Genomic DNA, 25,057 nt, shown 5'->3' with positions numbered 1-25,057 from the left:
TTGGGTAACAGTTGATCCGGATGTCGATAAGATTGTTATAGACCAAGAACTTGAGGAATCAAATAACAGCGATTTTTGGCAAAACAAAACAATATTTTGTATTTTTTGGGCCATTTTAAGTAAAAAATATTTCTACAAGTTTTTTCGTAGGATGCACAGTTTTCGAGATAAACGCGGTTGAACTTTAAAAAAATCGAAAAATTGCAATTTTTGAACCCGAATAACTTTTGATTAAAAAATAAAATAGCAAGTCTGCTTACCGCATTTGAAAGTTTAAGTCAAATTATATCGGTTTTGATTATTTGCATTGGTAAAAATTTATTTTTTTATTGTTTAACAAAGCTATAAACACGTAGGGTTTCCCGTGCTTTTACATGCGTTTTAACGCATGTAACATAGAAATAGTCTTGATTGCACTAGTACCTATTCTACCTACTCGTTCGATTTTAAATGAGAAATCATAGAAACATCACTCACGCACTAGTTGTTTGTAGCTTTGTTTAACAATAACACAATAAATTTTTAGCAATGCAAATAATCAAAACCGACATAATTTGACTTGAACTTTCAAAGGCGCTAAGCAGAATTGCTATTTTATTTTTTAATCAAAAGTTATTCGGGTTTAAAAATTGCAGTTTTTCGATTTTTTGAAAGTTCAACCGCGTTTATCTCGAAAACTGTGCATCCTACTAAAAAACTTGTAGAAATATTTTTTGCTTAAAATGACCCAAAAAATACAAAATATTGTTTTGTTTTGCCAAAAATCGCTGTTATTTGATTCCTCAAGTTCTTGGTCTATAACAATCTTATCGACATCCGGATCAACTGTTACCCAAAAAATTCGTGTTCTACGGGTCAAAATACATAAAAAAAACTTGGGTAAGTCCATCTGAATTAACGAGGCCGTTGTACCCCCCCTGGCGACAGGACTATAGACCTATTATTATTTATATACCTAGTAAGAGGAGTATAAAAAACATTATACAATATTATATTAAAAAAAATAACTTATATTAAAAATAAATTATAATAAAAACATTATATTTCGTCAAGGGTATCCAAGGGTCCATTAAGGTAATCATCAAGGTGGAAATCACCATGACCACTTTTTAATAGTTAATATTTAAATTTATTAATTTTGTTTTAATATTCAACTACATACGTAGCCTCAGTGGACATTTGAACGATGTTATTTATATTCTATAATACATATCTTGGGATGTCTCTGGTAGCTTTCGCCAAGTTAAACTAATATTTTGAAGAACAAAGATCTACTAATCTGTCAAACCGGAGAGTGTATAACCAGGGTATCTTTTTCTTGAAGTGCCTATCCATTTTCAGATGTTGGCGACCATATACCAATCTGTACTTTGCACACTGCTGCTCTTAAAACATTTTCAGCCAGGAAATCATTTGCCTTCCTGGTCCGCGCTTTCCTTCTACTTTTCCCTGTAAAATTAGTTGCTGCAATCCATATCTTTCGCTGTTCCCCATGATGTGACCCGTCGTAATGAAATTCGTCCGGTTCATTTTATAACACCATGAAATTGGTCCGGATTTATTTTAGCCCTCAAAAGTAACCATGAAACTCGTCCGATGCCACCATGAAATTCGTCCGATTTTAATTTTGTTCATTTTAACCAAATATCTATTATCGGTATTTATAATATAATATATTATCATGTCATAGAGATGAATGCATTAAAAAACCATTAGAAAACCCGAGGTTTTGTTTAAATTTTATTGTTTACTTTGGGCAGGTAAAATTAATCTTCATTGTTCTTTGTTTGTAATCTTCATTGTTAATATGCATGGCGCTAGTTGTCGCAAATTACTAAGTATTAATTTGTTGATTTGAACTATTCTTGTTTTGATGGGGGTAGTATACAGGTAAATTGAAGTGAATAAAATGCCGAATTTTTCTAAGAGTAATGCCTAATATTTCTATGTTTATAACATATTATGTGTGTACAATAAAATGTTCATATTTTTTATAATGTGTGTAATACTTATGTCATGAAATTTGTCCTAATTTATACTATTTTATATTATTTCGGACGAATTTATAATTCATGGTCATCAAATATTCATGGTCATCAAATGAAGAATTATTTACCTGAGCCCGGACGAATTTCATTGCAACCGGACCAATTTCATTGCGCCCATGTGACCGATGTATTCGATTTTGGGTGTTTTTATTGTGGTTAAGTTTATCTTACCAGTGATTACGTACGGATTTAAGATCGTGACCTGTTCAACGAAAACTTTAGAACAACTCCGTGCAGCTCAAAGAGCGATGGAGAGAGCCATCCTCGGCATCAGTTTGGGAGACAGGGTGCAGATTCGGAATACCAACATTCGTGGCAGAACAAAAATTACTGATATTTATCGAGGCTCAAGTAGTAATGGGTCGGGTTGCTCAAGATATCAAGATTATTTTAAACAATGTTATGTATTTTTACACAATTTAATAGTAAAAATCAGTGATTTATTATTAGTGCAGTCACTGAACGTTTTCACCTCCGATTTCGTTGAACCTCCATCGATTTTCATGAAAATTGGTGAGTAATTAGAGGATACCTCAAGGAACAAAGGTGACATAATGCCAACTTGCGCTTTTACCCTGGGGGTGGATGCCACCCCTTCTCGGGGGTGAAAATTATTTTATTAAAAATAATATTATAAGTTGATAGAGGGACAAATTATAAGCAAAATTGTTATATAAAGTTATTAAAATAAATCAACACTTTTTGAGTTATTAAAGACCAAAGATTTTATTTTTTCGCAAAAAAAATGCATGTTTTAAATCTGTTTTTCACGTATAAATCAAAAACTATAAGCTTTTACAAAAAAGTTATTATTACTGAAATTTAAGATAATAAAAAATTTAATACATTCCTCACATAAAGAACTAAACTAATGTTAGTTCAAAGTGAGTTATTGGCAATTGGATGTTTATTCTTTTCGACGAGTACTCAAATTTACGTATTCAAGCTTAAATAACGGGAAAACGATGCAATGTATAAAATATTCCTGCTAAACAGTTGCCAAAGTACTTTGGAATACCTATCAAATGTGCTTCAGAACAAGGTAATGGCGTCAAAATTAAGCAAGTTATAATGAAAATAAAAGAACCGTTTCGAATTTTTTAGGAAAAAGTGAAAAATAAAACATACGCCATTTCCACAAAAAGTAAAATTTATAGTAATCCTTACAAGAACTTCTTAATATTAGCATAAGTAATGTTTTCGATAATTTTGACCGGTTTAGAATGCATATTTTTGAAAAAAAGATATAATTTAAAAAAATCATAATTTTTAAAATTATTGTAATTCTCATATTCTTTTGATAATAACTCCAAAAATACCCAATATACGTAAAAAATTATATATAACCAAATTTTAGTTTTTTCTGTGCCAAATATTTTACCTGTTTTACTATTTCTATATGATAAAAAATAACCGAGATAGAAACGTTTAAATCTTAAATTTTGCTGTGGGAACCATGCAACCGGGGTCATTTAACCTTTTATTTTTAAAAAAGTAAGGGATTTAAAAGATTAGGTTCAACGTGCTTAAATAGCACTTGGAATTAACTTTCAAACAGTTTTTAGATGAACCTGATATCGTAAACACGAACGGAGTTATTAAAAAAAAAAACAATAACATTTTTGGAAAAATTTTTAAAAGATAAATTTTGAAAAAATTTTGGAACAAATTTTAACGCTATCAACATGCTCGGGGGCTCATTTAATAGATATTTTTAAGTACTTTGGAAAATGTTTAATAAGTTTATGTTATAAAATGCATCAATTTCCCGTTATTTCAGCTTGGATACTTAAGAGTTTTTTACTCGCTGAAAAAAGTGTATACATTCAATTACCTATAACCCACTTTTAGTTAACATTAAAAGGTTTTTGTAGTAAGGAGTTTATTTCATTTTTTATTAGCTTCAATTTTGATAATAATAACTTTTTTGTAAAAACTTACACTTTTTGAGTTATTGATGAAAAATTGGTTAAAAACATGAATTTTTCTCAAGAAAAATTAAAATCTTTGATCTTTAATAACTCAAAAGTTTTGATCTATTTTAATAACTTTATATAACAAATTTTGCTTGAAATTTGTCCCTCTATCGAATTATGGGATTTTTTTTAATAAAATAATTTTCACCCCCGAGAAGGTTGTGGCATTGGCATCCACCCCCAGTGGATATTGAGATATCCTCTAACCACTCACCAATTTTCATGCAAATGGATGGAGGTTCAACGAAATCGGAGGTAATAGCTCATATTCACCTTCAGTGACTCCACTATATGTTTTATTGTGGTTATTCTATTACTTGTTTTGATTTTTTTTTATTTCTTGATTTTTGGCCACTGTTACTAGTTTCGACAAAAGATAACATTAAAATTTGAGCTTTTCCTTACTTTTTCGGCAAAATTCACAGAAAATTAGGTAATTTCGGAGTACCCTCTTGATAAATAATTACCCATAAATTTTAAATTTATCTTTTTTTTTAAGAATGCGGTAACGAATCTGCAGACAGTATTATTGTTGAGACTAAATTACAGCATTAAAGTTGACACCAGCTGTTTCACATAATTAGTGTTAATGAAGGTCTTGTTCATTTTAATATCGTAATCCCAAATATGTATGTCGGGAACATTGTTTACTAAGAATTATTAGAACAATATGCTACAAGATGTACGCGTTCTATTTTGATTCTCACTTAGTCTAGTCAATGAAGGTAAAATACAGCGTAGCTGTATAATTTTTCAAAATTTTACTATTGTTCTACCTAAGTACTCTCTACTTTAAAGTTGACCCCCTCCCCCTTCAAAGTTAAGGCCACCCCTTCTCGGATGTAAAAGAATTTTTGGTTAAAAATAACACCGAGAATGAATTTATTTACTAATTTTAAGCAACTGTCCTATAATCTTTTTTTTCTCAATACTTTGTCATAACTTCCTTATAGTGCGGCAGATTCGTGCAGATATTATAAGAATTGCACATTTAATGATACAAGCATATAATTTGGTCCACATATACCGCACATATAAAGGTTCAAATTTAGATATGAGGCCATCTCAGATTTTGCCTTTTACAAAAATGGCGGTCATTCAAAATGGGCGACTATACATATGTGACTAATAGCACGATATCTTTTGAATGAAAAGTCCGATTTCAACCAAATTTGGTACATAGGTTATTTTTGTGATTTACAAGATCGATGTCGTAAACTGGAAGGATCGGTTTACCAGAAGTTGTGTTTTTCCTGGTTTTTTATGTAAAACTATTTTATATTATGTAAATAATTTATTTTCAATTTTTTCACCCTGTATATATTATTTTTCAAAATGGTAATATCACCATTGAAAATGGCGTAAGAATATGTTTTAGGAAATATTTTGAACTTTTTAGTTATGTTAATTACCATTTAATAAATGCATAAAGTATCTTCACATGTACCTATCTGTGGCAGATTCTTGAAAATATTATAAGAATTATTGTGCATTTAATGGTAGAAGCATATAATTTGGACCACATATACTACACATACAAAAGTTCAAATTTAGATATGAGACCATCTCAGATTTTGCCTTTTACCAAAATGGCGAGCATTCAAAATGACTACTATGCATATGTGACTAATAGCACGATAACTTTTGAATGAAAAGTCCGATTTCAGCCAAATTTGTCATTAAGGCTCTTTTTTTGATGAATAAGATCGAGGTCTTAACCGAAAGGGTCGGTTTACCAGAAGTTGTGGTTTTACTGTTTTTTATGTAAAAATATGTTGTTTTTTTCAACTCTTTCACCCTGTATATATTAATTTTTCAAAAAAAAAGTAATACCGTCATTGAAAAGAGTGTAAAGACATTTTTTAGGAAAGATTTTGAACTTTTTAGTTATGTTAATTACCATTTAATAAATGCATAACGTATCTTCACATGTACCTATGTGCGGCAGATTCATTTTGAATGCCCGCTATTTTTGTAAAAGACAAAATCTGAGATGGCCTCATATCTAAATTTGAATCTTTGTATGTGTAGTGTGTGTGGTCCAAATTATATGCTTTTACCATTAAATGCACAATAATTCTTATATTATTTGCACGAATCTGCCGCACATAGGTTCATAGGTACATGTGAAGATACGTTATGCATCTATTAATTGGTAATTAACATAACTAAAGAGTTCAAAATATTTCCTAGAAAATTCTTTTACGCTCTTTTCAACGCCGTTATTAACTTTTTAAAAAATTAATATATACAGGGTGAAAGAATCGGTAAAAAAACAACATGTTTTTACATAAAAATCAGGAAAAACACAACTTTTGGTAAATCGATTCTTCCGGTTCAAGACCTTGGTCTTACACATCAAAAAAAGAACCTATATATCAAATTTGGTTGAAATCGGACTTTGTGTTCAAAAGTTATCGTGCTATTAGTCACATATGTATAGTAGCCATTTTGAATGCCCGCCATTTTTGTAAAAGGTAAAATCTAAGATGACCTTATATCTAAATTTGAACCTTGATGTGTGTAGTATATGTGGTCCAAATTATATGCTTCTACCATTAAATGCACAATAATTCTTATAATATTTCCACGAATCGGCCACACATAGGGTACATGTGAAGATACGTTATGCATTTAGTAAATGGTAATTAACATAACTAAAAAGTTCAAAATATTTTCTACAAAATATTTTTACGTTTTTTTTTTTAAATTGCGGTATTACCTTTTTGAAAAATTAATATATACAGAGGGAAAAAATTGAAAAAAAAAACATATTTTTACATAAACAACTAGTAAGAACACAATTTCTGGTAAACCGATTCTTCTGGTTCACCACATCCATCTTGTAAATCAAAAAAAGAACCTATATACCAAATTTTGTTGAAATCGGACCTTTCGTTCCAAAGTTATAGTACTATTAAACACATATTTATAGTCGCCATTTTGAATGCCCGCCATTTTTGTAAAAGACAAAATATGAGATGGCCTCATATCTAAATTTGAACCTTTATATTATGTGTAGTATATGTGGTCCAAATTATATGCTTGTATCAGTAAATGTGCAATTGTTTCACATATCGGCCGCACTATTAGAATTGGTGACAGAGACTTTTATAAGAAATAAGAATAAAGATTTTTTAAGCACTATGAAAAAAGTTCGATGAGTTTTCATTTCACGTTGATTTTTTCAAGTTTGGCGTTTGACGAAGAAGAATTAACTTTTAATAAGCTATTTTTTCGCTTCTCTTGGGACCACAGATACCACAAATCCACCATTCTTTTTGTTTTTTATGAGCTACATTTTTTACAACAATGATTTTTTTGTTAAAATAAATACTTTTTGACTTGAGTAATTTACAAAAAACCGTATTTTTTTTTTTTTTTTTTTGTTAAAATATTGACATTTTCAACTGGCGAAATGTCCAATAGTATTGATTTTCAGAACAAAGTATTGGACAAAGGGTATTTTGAAGGGGTGGATAAGTACAACCTACATATAGCCAAATTTTGGTGCATATCAGTGCACGCTCAGAATATTATGCTGGAAAATGGTCCTTGACTGGACTAATTTGCTCATGGTGGTCAATAGAATTACCTTTCTGATTTTTTTTTAAAGATTTTTTAATGCCTCATTAAAAATACTTACTAGGAAGTAAAAACTTCTTTTGTAAAATGGTATAAATAGGGGAGTGCGATTAAAATGAAAACATGCATTGTTTCGGAAAAATTCAAACAAGCTTATATTTTTCTAAAACTTATTTTGTTAGTTTATATACATGTTAAAGTAAAAAGTTCTACTCGCAGATTTGGCCGCTAATTGTTTATTAATTGTTTAAACAATAACAATTGTTTTGTATAAATAATTTTAAAAATATCGTTAAATTCATCATTTTACTTTGATCAAATATGTTTATATTTTGTTTTTGATTATGTTGAATCCGAATATGGCATTGCAATTTGAAAATTCTTATACAGAAGCTCTTACACAGTGTGTCTGTGTAGCTAGGAACCACATGGAAAACTTTTTTATTAACAATTTTACGAAAAAAAGTTATTCTTAATAAAATGCTCTGGATAGTCAAAAATCTAAAACTGAACCATCAGATATCAAATTTTATCAATTTTATACGAGTTATGTCAAAAATATGAATTTCGTTAAAGAGTAAAGTACCTTTATATTCCAGAATATCAAAAAATGCTATTATTAAAGTTGTTTGAAATTAGAAACTATGTCTAAATATACAATTACATCATTCTAATCAAAAAAAAAATTCATTTTTTTCTCAAATTAGGGATACTCATCAGTTTAGTACAATTATGATAACTATTTTATTATCACTTTTACGAAAAAAAGTTATTCTTCATAAAATGCTCTTCCTGGTCTAAAATCTAAGTGCCTTTATTATTCACAATATTTTAATTAGAAAGATGTAATTGAACACTAAAACAAATTTTTTAATTCCAAACAACTTTTCTTAATAACAATTTTCGATATTGTGAAATGTAAAGGTACTTTACTCTTGAGTGAAATTCATATTTTTGACACACCCCGTATAACATTAACTAAATTTGATATTTGATGATTGCATCTTAGATTATATACGATGCAGAGTATTTTATAAAGAATAATTTTTTTCGTAAAACTGATAATAAAAAAGTTATCAATAGGTTTCAAGTTACGCAGACATACTGTATGAGCTAAAAAAAAAAAAATTGCTAAACATTTATTATTGTTGAAGCTTATTATTAAATGTATTTTAGGTAAGTTTTACAGAAAAAAGTTTTGATCACTCTGTATAAACATTTTTTTAGCTGGTAATTTTCGGTTTTTGTATTACATTTTAGTTATCTTTCTTAATTTTCTTAAAAAGAAATAGTTTATTTCATTTCTAAAGTAAAATAATTTAGTGCATTTTAAAAATTACATCCTAAGCTTTAAAAAAGCACTTATAAAACTGTAATAGATCTGTTCAAACTTGAGTGATACTGTCTTAAAGTGATGGAAATTCTATAAAACTACGAAGATTTAAAAAATTACATTTTTTGAGACGTCATATCATTTGAATTAAATTTTTGAGATTTTTTTGAATGAAACATCATTTAGTAAGATGCTTGAAAAGTAAGTTGCGCAAAATTGAGAGTTTTATAAGAAAAATTGTATTAGTTACACATTTTTAAATAATTTTTAAACAAAGTTCATGTAAGGCTCACTTTCCGCCCACACCGTACTTATGCCCATACATTTTATTTCTTTCTATTATAACCATAAGATAGCTTAATTATTCTTCTTTCATGTTCAATTTGTAAAATTTCATTTGATCCATTAGTTAAAGAATTACATTAAAATAACTCAACCGTGAACTTCGCCGTACGTTAGTTTACAGTGCGCCAATGTTTGTGAGAAGGGTGACTTTAGCGTTATAAATAAAAAAATATAGAAGATACAGATTTAATTTTAGAAAATTCTTTATATAAGGTTTTTTTTGTAAAATTTTCCGAATTTTTCAATGGTCAAGTCAGTTTTTTTCTAAAATTTATATTTTCCGAGTTATTTGTTTAATAAAAAATGAAGCACCCACTTCTCGAGTAGAACTTTTAGATATGTTGTTTATTAAACATTTCTTAATGAAGTTACAAAAAGTTCTATCTTGTTTGATTTTTTCCGAAATGAAAATCTATATGCACTCCCCTAAAATTTATTTGAACATTTTTTTTAATATCTCAAATGGATTTGTAAAGTTTCAGAACGTTTTCAGTCCTATCGACCGTCCTCAGTGAAAAACGTCTATATAATTGAAACCAGCCAGATAACGAGGGTAGATGACCCTTAAATTATATAATTAAAGTCATTATATTTTATAATTATCATGATCCTAGGTTGACGTTAAAAGATTTCATTTTGAAGGGAACATTCCAAAAAAGTTATACCCATAGATGTTTTCCCTGTTTTTTCTTGAACGTTTCTTAAAAAATACCTTTTTTAAAAACTTTCTAGTAACCTTCACATCACAAAAATCATTCCTCATTTTTTATGTAATAATTGAATTTATATTTTTAGAAAAAGACCTTGGAATATCAGCTAGGCACTGTTTTCCTCGAAGAAGCCAGACAATTCCGCGAATGCCCTTTGCTGCAGATGATCCTGAGCGATTGCGGGAAAGCTGAACAACAGCTTGCTCGAGAATATGCCGATCATGAGATGAAAGTCGAAGATTTGGTATACAAACCTTTGCAGAACGTCCTGGAGAACGATTTTCCGAATATTCTTAAGCACAAACATAACTTAAGGAAGTATTGTTTAGATAAGGATTCTGCAAGTAATCGATACCAGGTAAGTTGCACAATTATTATACAGGGTGAGTCATGAGGAACTGTACATACTCCTACCTCGTATAGAGGCCCCTATGGGAAATAACAAATGACCATCAAAAAGTGTCTGCTCCCATTGTTTAATAATATACAGGGCGAGTTTCGCATTTTGACAGAAATTTGTATTCGTCATAATTTTTGAACAGTCAGATCGATGTGTCTCTTATTTTGGCCAATCGTTACACTATTGCCACCTAATCAACTGATTTATTCAAACTAGAAAAAAATCAGGTCCGGCTTTAAAAAAATTAGTTCGTTTGGGTCTTAGAAAAAATTTCACCCTGTATAAGCTTTTTGAAAACTCTAATATGAATTTTACAAATTAGACAAATAGGCAATTAAAATAAAATATTTATTTTTTTCCGCACACGATTGCTTAATTTTTTATAAAAAAATCAAATTTGATTATGAATTAAAAGTTTGGTAAAGTGAACCATAGCTTTAACAAAATTAACTTTTATTACCAAAATTAATTTTTTTTAACAAATATTTAATTTATATTACCACCAATCAACTGATTTATTCAAACAAGAAAAAATCAGGCACGGATTTAAAAAATAAGTTCGTTTTGGTCTTAGAAAAAATTTCACCCTGTATACGCTTTTTGAAAACTCTAATATGATTTTTACAAATTAGACAAATAGGCAATTAAAATGGCATATTTATTTTTTCCCCACACGATTACTTAATTTTTTATAAAAAAAAATCAAATTTGACTATGAATAATTAAAGGTTTGGTAAAGTGAACCATAGATTTAAAAAAATAACTTTTATTACAAAAATGAATTTTTTTTAACAAATATTTAATTTATGTTATCACCCAATCAACTGATTTATTCAAACTAGAAAAAAATTAGGCCCGGATTTAAAAAATTAGTTTGTTTGGGTCTTAGAAAAAATTTCACTTTGTATACGTTTTTTGAAAACTATAATATGAATTTTACAAATAAGACAAATAGGCAATTAAAATGGCATATTTATTTTTTCCCCACACGATTACTTATTTTTTTTATTAAAAAATCAAATTTGACTATGTATGCATAAAAAGTTTGGCAAAGGTTTTGCATAGATTTAAAAAAATTAACTTTTTTTACAAAAATTAGTTTATAAAAACAACGTTTTTCTTAAAATTAAAAGTTTTACCATTTTTTTTTTTTTTTTTTTTCTATAACACGTCTAGATCTAAAACTTCCCATAACACTTCTTTTGGACTCTATAGTTTAACATAGACGTGATCAAATTGATAAATTTTAAATTTTTCCACCTAATTTTTGCGATTTACAAGTTTGCAACTTTTACAAGAAGAAGACTGAAAGTCTACAAAAATTTTCATAGTCTTCACAATGGTAAGAGGTATGTGCTGTAAAAATTTCAGAAAAAAAATATTAAAATGGAACAGAGTTGTAGCGAGTTAAACCGTGAGTTCATTTTTTTTCATTTTTAGGTTAAAATTCCGATTTTGACAAATTTGATTTTTTAATAAAAAATTAAGTAATCGTGTGGGGAAAAAAATTAATATGCCATTTTAATTGCCTATTTTTCTTATTTGTAAAATTCATATTAGAGTTTTCAAAAAGCGTATACAGGGTGAAATTTTTTCTAAGACCCAAACGAACTAATTTTTTTAAAGCCGGACCTGATTTTTTCTAGTTTGAATAAATTAGTTGATTAGGTGGTAATAGTCTAACTATTGGCCAAAATAAGAGACACATCGATCTGACCGTTCAAAAATTATGACGAATACAAATTTCTGTCAAAATGCGAAACTCGCCCTGTATATTATTAAACAATGGGAGCAGACACTTTTTAATGGTCATTTGTTATTCCCCATAGGAGCCTCTATACGAGGTAGGAGTATGTACAGTTCCTCATGACTCACCCTGTATACAGTATGGTGCAAATGAAAGGAATAAATTCGTTATTTTGTAAACCGGCGACTTTAAGGAAAAATTCCGAAACAGGTCGATTTTCAACGAAAACATTTCGTTTATAAATTCGCAAAAGTCTGTGTATTATTGCGTTGCCGCTTCTGTAATACTCAGATCAGATTTATCGATGGATTCTTTTGTAGTTTTTTTATCATCTGGGCGTGATGACGTAATAGATGATTTTTTAAATGGGGATAGGGGTCGTATGCTAGCTGATTTGAAAGGTCATTTAATTCTCTGTTTAGTAATATAAACATTTACGTAATTATTTGTACGGGGTGTCCAAAAAATTTTTAATTTAATTATTTGACAAAAAAAAAGAAGAATGTATGTAATTTATTTAATGCAAAATAAATTTTACTGTTGCCCAAAAACAGAAAAAAATGTTTATTTCACAAATAAACATTGGTTTTCTATTAAATCCAATTGGTTCAAGCCAGCTACCGCCAGCCACCTGCCTCTTGAAAGTTTGAACATTTAATTTAAGCGAAAAGCAATGTTTATTTATGAAACAACCATTTTTTCTGTTTTTGAGCAACAGTAAAATTTATTTTGCATTAAATAAATTACATACATTCTTCTTTTTTTTTGTCAAATATTTTAATTAAAAACTTTTTTTTGTACACCCTGTACAAATAATTGTGTAAATGTTTATATTACTAAATAGAGAATTGAATGACCTTTCAAATTAGCTAGCACACGACCCCTATTCCCATTTAAACAAATCGTCGATTACGTCATCACGCCCAGATGGATGACGTCACTAGTATGACATATATGCCACAATATCATAATTTAAAAATAAAAATCTACCTGTTTCGGGTTTTTTCCTTTAAGTCGCCGGTTTACGAAATAACGAATTTATTCCTTTCATTTTCACCATACTGTATAAAAGGTCATTAAGCTAGATATAAAAACAATTCTGTAATTTGAGATTTGGTTAAATTTTTTTCTTAAATTAAAAAGATTTTGTTAAATTTTCCTCAGTTTAACCCCTAGTATTGGTCCTTCGAGCCAGATCATGAATTTCTTCTTCTTTTTCTTCTTCCTCTTTATAAGTATTTCTGCTTGTTCATTGGCGGATTGATACCTCTATGGAAGGTTGTCACTCCATCTTTTGCGCGGTCCGCCGATACTTCTACAGATTGGCGATTTATCTCTTGCTATTTTGACCACACGTGCCTCCCCCAATTAGTTATTCCATTCTTTTTTTTTTCTATTTAGTGTCCAATCGTTTATACACTGTAAGTTATATTTTCTTCTAATGTCTTCACTCCTCTTTCGTTCTCTCAGCGTATTTCCTGTAATTCTTCTCAGTACTCTAATCTCTGCCGTTTCTAGTAGTCTTTGTGTTGTGGCTGTATCGGGTCTTGTTTCTGATGCATATGTCATTATTGGTCTTACACTGGCTTTATAAATTCTTGACTGCATCTCAGTGTTAATATGTCGGTTTCGCCATATAATGTTATTAAGGCATCCTGCCAGTCTATTTGCTTTTTGTACTTGATTTGTCACTTCTTTGTCCGGGTCTCCCTAACTTGACAATGTAATTACAAGCTATTTTACTTCCATTACTTGTTCAATACTGATACCATCAATTTCTATTTTACATCTGATTGGTTCTTTACTGATTACCTACTATTGTTTTAGTTTTCTGAGATGAAATTGTCATATTGAATTCTTTTGCTCTTATGTTAAATCTGTGAACTAATCTTTGCAGACTATCTTCATCTTGGGCTATCAATATTGCGTCCTCGAGTATTTTTACTTCTTTGTTTCCCATTCTATATCCTCTTCCTTTGTTGACGTTTTTGATGATTTCATCCATAATTAAATTGAAGAGCATAGGACTCAATGAGTCTCCCTGTCTTATTCCGCTGCCTATATCTATCTATAGGTTTTGTAAGTTGTCCATCTATTCTGACTTCCATTTTATTGTTTTGGTAGATGTTTTCAATAGTTTTTATGATATCTAGGGGGACTTCTCTATTATACCTATATTATCTATAATATAATAGATCATGAATGTTGTAGTTCAAGTATTTTGAGAGTTTTACGTAAACTTCTCTTGATAAAAACTATAAAACAAAACTAGGTTAACTTAAAATGTAAAATAATTGTTTATTTATCGAAGTGGTGTTTGTACAACAAAAAGCGACTTCAGCAACAAATTTCTGTTTAAAAATATCAACTGTTGAACAATTTCAGATTTTTTTATTATAGATAGTATCCTAGTAATACAATAAATAACATTTTTTTCATTTACAGGCTTCTGGTAAAGAAACGTTGCGAGAAGACATGGAAGAGGCCGATACCAAAGTCGAGCAGAGTCGTGACGCTTTGGCCGTTGAAATGTTCAATGTTTTAGCGAAAGAAAACGAAATTTCGGAATATATGTTACAATTGTTGAAAGTGCAGAGAAGTTACCATGAAAGTGCCCTTAAAAATTTACAAGAACTGATTCCCCATTTGGAGAAAAGAATAGGTAATTATCAATGAAACAGTTTGTTTTGTATTGTTCGAGAATTACTTTGTATAGCTGCGTTAGTTTTTCATTGCATAATCGACAAGTTGTCAATGTTTTAAAATGTGTTTCTTTAACTTCAGTTGTATCAACTTCTTCTTTGAGTATCGTGCCCAAATTTTAGCCATTGACGAAGGTTTCGGAGCCATGAATATATCTTCTCTTTCTGAGTATTAACTGCAGTACTGCAGGCTACCTCTGATTATATACCCGAGGTATTTAAGTTTTCTCTTTTTTATCATCTTCGTAAAGTCACTTTCGCCTTGACCTATTCTATTTAAGACTATGTTTGAAATGCGTTGAACCCATGATAATTTGAGCATTCCACGTTAGGACCACATCTCGAAGGTTAACCTTCATGATCCAGGTTTCACATCCATACAGTAATACAGGATACACATAACATTTTACGAACTTAATTTTTAGTTGTTAGTTTAGCTGAAAATTGCACAGTATCGATCTAAGTTTCATAAATGCTCCTCTTGCAATTTCTATACGATTTTTAATTTCTTCATCCGGATTTAGTGTCTCGTTTATCCAACATCCTAGGCATTTAAAATGGTTAACTTTTGTAATCGGCTCATTATTGACAATTAGTTGCATAAGGCAACAGTCTTATTTACTAATTACAAGTAATTTTGTGTTTAATGTATCTATCCCAAGTCCGTTATTTGAGCATTCTTTAGTGACTCGATCTGTAAGGAATTGAAAATCTTTGATACTTTTAGCCATAATCGCTGTGTTATCTGCATATCTGATGTTGCTAATAGTTTCTCCCCCAATTAGAACTCTATTTGGTCCTTCCAAAGCTTCGTTAAATATTATATCCAAGTACACGTGAAACAAAGTTGAGGATAAGAAACAACCTTGTCTGACATCTCTTTGAATGAAAATTTTGTTTGTTTCTTTGCCGTCTACCAGAATAGAAGCTCCTTGATTCCAATATAGATGTTGTAAAAGTTTCAGATCTTTATCATATATACCAATCATTTCTAGAAACTCAAACAGCATATCATGGTGGACCCTATCAAACTCCTTTTCAAAATCTGTAAAGCAGACGTAAATTGGTTTCTGTAATTCCCATGATCTTTGAAGTAATGTGAGCCTTTAGAACAAAGCTTCCTTGTTCCCAATCCTTCTCCAAAACCGAATTGTTTGTTTTTTCACATTTCTGCCCAATTCTATTAAGAATTAACTTGAGAAGCAGTTTGAGAGAGTGATTCATGCGACTAATTAGTCTAAAGTCTTTACATGAGGATGTATTAGGTTTTTTTTTGGTAGTGGGATAAATGTAGACTCCAACCATATTTGTGGCATTATTCCAGTTTCGTATATGTAGTTATAAATATTTGTAAAAACCTATACAGAAGTAAAAACTTCAAATTGTATTTTGGTATAAAATAGTTTATTTAAAACTTCTAAAAGTCATCCACATGGATTGCAAAACGTTTTCGTTCTGAACAGAACATCTTCAGTGCCTGGAATGAAGTATTTCCACGTTAGATTAAGGCAAAAAGGTTAAAATTGTGACTGTTAATGAGAAAATTATGTGGAGAATACTTACATTCCGCAAAGTAGTTGTAACTAGCACACCAATGAAGGTGGTAACTTCAAAATATATGGCTTACATTATACCTTATGATAAAATATTATGACTACAAGTCGATGTTACTAGATTAAAATATGTATGTGCCTAAAGAGCAACATGCTTCCCTGCTCGAAAAAACTAGGTACTTGCCATTTGAATTAGCACAGACCAACTGATGTAAAATGAAAAGGAATGACAAAGAGTGACATGACAAGACAAGGTAAAGTCAATTTTTGGTTACGAACTTCAAAAAGTGTAGTTTTAATTTTTTGGATTTTAATAAAATGTAAAGGTAGGTAATAGCTGATTGAAAATATAATTAAAAATGTTTAAAAAATAAGTTGAGAATCTATTGTAAAGTCTAAATAGCAACTCTCTAATCCAGAAAAAACTTTAGGTTTGTTGGAAATAAGATCGGTATAAGTCATGGTTAGAAGCTTGACGTCATCGATTGTTAAATTTAAAGGTGAAAGTTTAATTTGGTGTAATAGAATGAGATTTATACTATATGTAAACAATAAATGACCTGAAGTGGAGAGATTGGATGGTAAATAAAGCGGATTTTAATGTAAATGTTATAGATATATGTAATGTTGGTTGCCTAACATGGTGAGGAATGTTTAAATTTGGCTGTATACTGTTGTAATGATGATTCTGTCTGTTAAAATTGTAAAGGAAATTATGGAAAAAATTTAAAGTTAAAATAACTAAAAGAATACAGATCAAGAGTAGATTACAATATTAAAGAAATAATTGTAAACAATGGAATTAATAAAATAATAATGGATTAGTAACGAAAAGGAAAATAAAATATGTGACAACAAAATCTAATTACAATTTATGTTGTTTTTGATGGAATAAAATCGTTCAAGAAGAAATACCATGAAGGCTTCCAGCAGCAGTGGTTAAAGTGTGGGTGAATAATGTAATGATATCTAATAATATAGGATAATTATGTGTTAGTGTCAATATGTAATGGAGAATCTAGAATGCTGAGTATCTGAGATAGCGAACTATGAGTTTGATGTGGTATATGGTAGGGGAGTGAACAAACTGAACCAAGTTTGATGTAATCTTAGTGCAAGTTTATAATCTTAAATGACAGAGATGTTAACCAGAATTAAGAATGATGTAAAAGAACTAATATGAAATTAAATTAAAATAGCTGAGTAATGTGGGTTGCCTGATATGTAGATGGAAAAATGAAAAAATGAACAGACTGAATTTAAGCTAATGGATTTATGTTTGCAGTACCCTATTGTTTAGTATAGTCTAATAAAATTATTTTGAAAGAGAAAAAGGTAACATCAAAATAAAAAAGTTAGTAAAATGTGTAGCAGACCAAAGGAGTTGACTGTAGTAGTTATTGAATGAGATGAATGAAGCGAAGGTGACATAACAGGCAACAAAACAAAGTGATTATGTGGTAAGAGAGAGAACATTCCAGTTCTCTGGAAGTTTAGATACAAGTAAACCAGATCAAGATTTAAGGGCTATTATCAGTAAGAAAATGAGAGTCTAAATAAATTAAGATAAAAATTTGTGATATAAGAGCTGTAGGACCCGAAATGACAGAAACATGAGGTAAGACAAGAAAAAACACACAACTATAGGAATAGAAAATAAATATAAAAGAAGATGGGAAATAAAAGAAAGAGGAAAGTAAGAAAATGTAAGGAAGAAGAAATGGAAAGGAGGAAAAGAAAAAAGAAAAGAAGGAAAAGAAGAGAAGAAAGAGGAAAAGAAAAACAGAAAAGAAGAATCTATTGGGATTTTTCCATTGATTTTAAATATTTGTTAGTTCTGAGACATTGTCGTCATCTAGAAGTTTGAGCCAGTCTGATGGTATTTGGTCAGAGTCTGGAGATTTCCCATTTTTGCTTTATTTGATGACTTCCTCTACTTCCGCTTTTAAAATACTAGGAACAGTATTCGTATACTTTGCGGTGTTAAGTGGTGACCTCGTATCCAGGAAGAACTCCTTTATAATATAATTAGTCTATTCTTCCTCTTTTTCGTTTAATTCGAGAATTATTTTACCTTTGGAGTTTCTGATGAAGTGAGGTGAGCTATCAGCTTCTAACATCATATTACAAGTTTCAGTAAAGTTGTTGAAATAAAACACTATATTAAATTTCAATAAACGATGCATGACATGTAAACAACGATTTTAGTTCTACTCATTCCATAGTAACAATACCTATATAATTAAAATAAGTTTTTATCTTATTATTTATTTTATCTTATTATTTATTATTAGTTTTTATTGCATAGTATATAAATTATTGTAATCACTGAATACATAGATAGTGAAAAAATAATGGTATTAACTAAATTAATGAATAATTTAAGCGATTATACAAGTAACTGTTATCCAAAAAATTTCAAAAACTAAACGAAACAGCCATCTCTATGTTGCTGATGACGGCATCGCTGTCAACTAATGTTTACATCTCGTGCATAGCTTATTGAATTTTAGTATAGATATATTTCTTTGTCGTTGTTTTAGGTGATAGTCATGTAAGAAGAGTATTCGGCACGTCTCTAAAAGAACACCTTCGAATTACCAACAAACGTATCGCCTACCCCCTAGAAATCTGCATATCGGCCCTCACGGAATACGGCATGTCCGAGGAAGGTCTGTTCCGTGTCGCCGCCAGCACATCAAAAGTGAAAAGACTGAAAGCCGCCATCGATTCGGGATGCTTCTCCGTTCTCATCCCGGAGTACAGAGACGTTCATATCCTGTCGAGCTTGTTGAAGTTATATTTAAGAGAACTACCTGAACCATTGTTAACCGATCATTTGCACAAAGAGTGGCTGGACGCCGTACAGGTAAGCATCCATAATAACTTTAGCCCTTTACTTTTTAGATACAATAAATGTATCTAAAAAGATACATTTCGCGAATGGGGCAACACAAATTTTACGATGGGGGGTTACATAGGTCTTCGATTTTTAAGTATACAGGGTGTTTGGTAAAGAATGGGCCATAGCTTAACCTTGGATTTTTTATGTTAAAATAGGTCGATTTAAGCTAACTTACCTTAGTACAAAAGTTGATAATTACCGAAATACAGGGTGTCAAAGTTAAACTTTTATTTTATTTATTTTTGAATATTTCCTGACAGGCATGGAACAACAACACGAAATTTGGTAAGTGGTGCTGGTACTGTACACCCTACAAAATTATGTTAAACAAACGTTTCTGGCTACTACCAGAGGCGTACGAAGGGGGAACGTGAATGTTTGACCCTTCCCAAATTCTACGCCACTGGCGGAATTTCTATTTTAGTACAATTTTTTGATTATCCAATACTTTCATAACAACAAAGCCATTAGTTTTCGAGATATTTCAAGCTAAAAACGAAGGAGCATAATCCAATAATCAAAATAAGTGTGCCTTTTCATTTTTGCTTCAAATTCTCCTCAACCATTCACTTTCCCCTGTCGTACGTCTCTGGTATTAACCAGAAACGATTATTTAACAAAATTTAGTAGGGTGTACAAGTACCTACACTTTCTGCCAAGTATCATAAAGATATGTCAAATAATAGTACCGGGCACACATAGTTCTTAAAGTTTTAAATAAAGAATAAATTATTAAAAAAAAAAGAATACTTTTAAAATAATTTGACATCTCCATGTCATACTTGGCAGAAAGTGTAGGCACTGTGCACAGTGCCTACTACTTTTAAATTATGTTAAATAATCGTTTCTGGCTACCACCAGAGGCATACGACAGGGGAAAGTGAATGGTTGACCCTTCCCAAATTCTACGCCACTTTTGAAACTGCTATTTTAGCATAATTTTTAGATTATCCAATACTTTCTATGCAAATAATATACTCTTCATTAACGTTAAAGTCATTAGTTTTCGAAATATTTGAAGTTAAAAATGAAAAGACACACTTATTTTGATTAATGTATTATACTCCTTCGTTTCTAGCTTCAAATATCTCGAAAACTAGTGGCTTTATCGTTACGAATCAAGAGTATGTTATTTACACTTGAGTACATTTGAGAGTATTGCAGAATCGAAAAATTGCACTAAAATAGAAATTCCACCAGTGGCGTAGAATTTGGGAAGGGTCAGCCATTCACGTTCCCCCGTCGTACGCCTGTGGTAGTAGCCAGAAACGTTTGTTTAACATAATTTAGTAGGGTGTACGGTACCAGCACCACTTACCAAATTTCGTGTTGTTGTCCCATGCCTGTCAGAAAATATTCAAAAATAAATAAAATAAAAGTTCAACTTTGACATCCTGTATTTCGGTTATTATCAACTTTTGTACTAAGGTAAGTTAGCTTAGATCGACCTATTTTAACCTCAGGAATCGATTTTTTTTATATTATTTATGAAAGGGTAGTACTTCAAGAGTATTCACATCAAATTTGAAGTCATCATCATCACCCAGCCGCAAAAGTCCACTGCTGAACATAGGCCACTGCCTCCTGTTTCTAACCCCGTCAATCTTGCGCCGCTCTCATTCATTTTTTATTTGGCTTTCTTAAATTGTCGCGTTCGGTCCATCTTGCAGGTGGTCGACCGAAGTCGCACTCTTGTCTTTCCTTTTTTTTTTCCTGGAAGCCGTCTGTTGTGAACCGGTTGTACTGCAGCCACTTGGCTTATTGTACATCTTCCATTCGTTTATGAAACCCATTCCAGAATTCTGGAACCCTGTACCAGCTTGTACAGCTCTAGTGGGTGGGTACCATATAAATTTGGAGACTTCGATGTCTCTGAAGAAGTATTTGCCGCCTCCGATCCAATGCCTCACAGTCATGCAAAATATGGTTGACTGTTTTAGGTTCTCTGTTACAGAGTCTGCAGCTCAAGTCTCCATGAAGCAGGCCCATTGTATGCAGGTGACCCTCAACTGGCGCATGTCCAGTGAGGAAACCTGTTATGACTCTAAGCTGATTCCTGCTTGTTTTCAGCAGTAACTCAGCCCGACTAGCATCTGTCCGTCCGATATACATCTTGCCATGTGTTTGACCGGGTACACTTTCCCAGTGTGAGTTGTGTTGGCTTCGGATCCAGGCTTTTTTTCGTTCACGGACGATGCTTTTTGGCACTCCCACGGCCGGCTCTGGACCCAGGTATGGAACCCTCTGGATGACCTGGAACCCATACCAGTATAACACTATATGTTGTGCAAGTCTATCAAGTTCTTGTCGACATTCCCACACCAGCCTAGAGTTCACCTTAGGGCTTATAAGAGCCCAAATGGCTGCTTGGCTATCTGTGCATATGTTAACCCGCTGCAGTTCGAATGCCCTAAGGTTGTTTTCTCTTGCACACTGCAAGATTGCAAAAAGCTCTGCCTGAAATACGGAGGTATATTCTCCCAGTGGAATAGAAATGTTAAAATTTCCACCACTAAAGAATATTCCTGCGCCCGAACCTTCTGCAGTTTTAGACCCGTCCGTATACTAGGTGCCACCCTGCATTCTGGGTCGAGAGTTTCCTCTGTCCCATTCGTCTCGTGGACAAATGTCCACTTGAAAAGGTATTTCAGGGTTGTATCTTGATGTCATATGGTCAGAAATCATCATCCATTCGGCATCATTAGTTTCATTCGTTATTCTACTATGTCTTGATTTAACTGGTACGTTGCTCAGGTTTTCTCGCAGTCTATAATATCCCATTCTCGCCTCACCTCTTATTGTTATATGTAAAGGAGGGAGATCCAGTAGTGCCTCCATAGCTGCCGTAGGTGTGCCCCTCATAGCCCCCGTGATCCCGAGACAAGCAAGTCTTTGCACCTTGCTTAATTTGATGATGGCACTTTTTTGCTGCACTTTTGGCTACCATACCACCTTGTCTTTTCTTGGTCTCCATTCCAATAACCTCTTTGTCCATCTGTCATTCTGGCTATATCTCCTGCCCATCTCCATTTTAGTCTGGCTATGCTATCCTTTCAATGACGTCAGTCATCTTGGTTCTTCTCCTGATCTCTTCTCTGCGTGACTCTTGGTTTGGTAGCCACAGCTTTTGTGAAGAATCTCTGAAGTGAGAATTAGTACATTCTTTCACGGTTTTTGCTGTAGATTTTAAAGAACCGCTTGGATTGACATGATATTTGGCATACGCATACCTAACATGTCAAAGAAAAAATTGATATGGTGCCGATGTGTGCTTTTACCCTGGGGGTGACTTTCACCCCGTCTCGGGGGTGAAAAAATATATGTCCAAGATAAGTCCCGAAATGGATAAACTGACTAATTTTAAGCAACTTTTGTTCTATAGAGTTTTTTCACCAAATCAATACTTTTCGAGTTAGTTGCAAGTGATTATGTTCATTTTTCAACAAAATAATTCAATAGAATAACTCCATGTGAAATATCCAAATAATGAAGCATTCTTTGGGAAAACACATTACAACTTTTTTAAAGTGTTTAAAGAAAGCTTTACATATTTCTGTTTTTATAAACAAAAATTTTAGCATCAAATGTAAGACGCTCAAAATAAAGTTGGTCCCTTTTGTTTTGGCAAAAAAAATCAGGAAGATCACCCCCAATTAGCAACTTAAATGAAATTAATCGTTACCGCTTCACAAGTTACTTTACTTATGTTGTGTTTATATGATCTGTAAGTTTCATCGATTCAAAGTGTTTATTTTTGAAAAAATTTGGCTTTAAAGTAAAATTTAAAAAAAAATTGGCTTTACTTTTCTGAATATTTTTCTGTATTTTTTTGTTTCTCTGTAAGACAAAAATTGGTTAAGATTCGGTGTTTCTAAATTTGCATACACTCGTGATAAGTGACTCGTTCAAGCCCTTGTAACTGCAGCTCTTTAAAAAATAAGGACTTTGAACCGATGAAACTTAAAGATCATATGATCAATAAATATACGCGAGTAAAAAACTTGTGAAGTGGTAACAATTAAGTTCATTTGAAATGCTAATTAGGGGGTGATTTTCCCGATTTCTTACCAAAAAAAGGGTCCAACTTTATTTTGAGCGTAACGTGTTTACTTTTGATGCTAAACATTTTTTTTTTTTTTAACAAAAATAAGCACTTTTTTAAACACTTTAAAAAAGTTAAAATGAGTTTTCCCCAAAAAAGTGCTTCGTTTTGTGGTTATGGCACGTTAAAATATTCGATTTGGAATTTGACGAATATGAACCTATTTTTCATTAGCTATAACTCGGCTTGTACTAGGTATAGTGACCTAATAGTTGCGTTCGCGGGTACAGTGGACAAATTGTCGCCGACAATTTCTAACCTCACTTAATATAAATAATACCGTTAATTGCTAAATATACAATGTATATTTACTTTTAATTAATATTAATAACTAATTATTAAATTATAATAGTTAAATATACCTTGTATATTTATCTATTAACGATATTATTTATATAATTTTAAAGTGCGCATGCGTTTTGCTGCTAATTTGTCGCCGACTAGTCGCCGACAGGCACCCGCGAATGCACTTATTATATACACCATGTTTTTCACTTTTTACTCGAAAAGTATTAACTTGGTGAAAAAACTTTATAGAACAAAAGTTGCTTAGAATTAGTCGTTTTATGCATTTGCGGACTTATTTTGAACATATATTTTTCACTCTCAAAAGCTCACTCCCGAAACTCGCCCCTAGGGCAAAAGCACACATCGGCACAATATCATTTTTTTTTCTTTGACTTGTTAGCTATGTGTATGCCAAATTTCATGTCAATCCAAGCGGTTCTTTAAAATTTAGAAGTTTTGCAATATTTTACCTTTAAAGAACGTACTAAATCTGGAAGGGCTGCATACTGCTTCCCGCATGAATTCTTTTAGATATTGAAACCGATGGAAGTCTCTAGGTACCAAATCTGTTGAATACAGTGAACGCTCCAACTATTCGAACTTTAATTCATGGATTTAGTCATTGTAAAAATGACACGATGCACTGTCTTGATGAAAAAGGTTCTTCTACGAACCGGGTCTTTTTTCGCGAATTTTTGCCTTAGGCCGGTCTAGAAGGTTACTATAATATCCAGAATTTATTGTTTGATCAGTTTGCAAGTAATCCACAAACAAAATTCCTCTCGCCTCCCAAAAAACTGATGCTAACTTCTTCTGGGTCGATTTGTGGACACGAACTCGTTTCGGAATCGAAGAACCATGTTAACTCCACTCTTTAGCTTCTTGTTTTGATTCTGGATCATGCTGATAGACCCAAGTCTCATCCGTAGTGATGAATTGATGCAAAAAATATACTTTATCCTTTCGAAAACGCTCTAAATCTTGTTAAGAAAGTTACGACAAAAATACGACACCCACTGTGAACACGGCTTTCTGAAACCAAATACTTCAATCAAAACATTACTTACACTGTCCAATGAGATGCCTAGGGATTTTACTAAGTCTCTCTCAGTCAATAGTTGATTTTCCAATACCATATCCTGTATTTTAAAACGTTTTTATATACTTGGCTTGGTTGGTGTCATGGTCTCTGCAAATTTTGTAATCCATTTTAAAAATAGTTCTAGGCTACCTAGGTACCTGAAGTTTTCAGAATAGCTCAGAGCTGGCTAACAATTCAATATTAACTGCTATTATATGGATAAACCTATTTTTTTAATTTCAAACTATTTTAAAAATGTGACTAATGGTATTACATTTGAAT

The 25,057-nt window shown here is 31.6% G+C and overlaps 1 protein-coding gene across 3 annotated transcripts in view; it reads left to right on the top strand.

Annotated features, from left to right (window-relative positions):
- LOC114325987 (rho GTPase-activating protein 92B) overlaps positions 1–25,057 on the top strand; it is a 95,152-nt gene that overhangs the window by 50,482 nt on the left and 19,613 nt on the right. For all 3 annotated transcript variants that reach the window (XM_028274146.2, XM_028274145.2, XM_028274147.2), the window contains exons 3-5: positions 10,083–10,355; positions 14,590–14,806; positions 18,943–19,268. In XM_028274146.2, the coding sequence (XP_028129947.2) occupies positions 10,083–10,355; positions 14,590–14,806; positions 18,943–19,268 (816 nt within the window). The remainder of the gene's footprint in view (positions 1–10,082; positions 10,356–14,589; positions 14,807–18,942; positions 19,269–25,057) is intronic.

This window comes from Diabrotica virgifera, chromosome 7 (genome assembly GCF_917563875.1).
Source record: "Diabrotica virgifera virgifera chromosome 7, PGI_DIABVI_V3a".
NCBI classification, from domain to species: Eukaryota; Metazoa; Arthropoda; class Insecta; order Coleoptera; family Chrysomelidae; genus Diabrotica; species Diabrotica virgifera.
The sequence above is the reverse complement of the archived record's forward strand: the minus strand, read 5'-3'. Positions and strand labels throughout refer to the sequence as shown.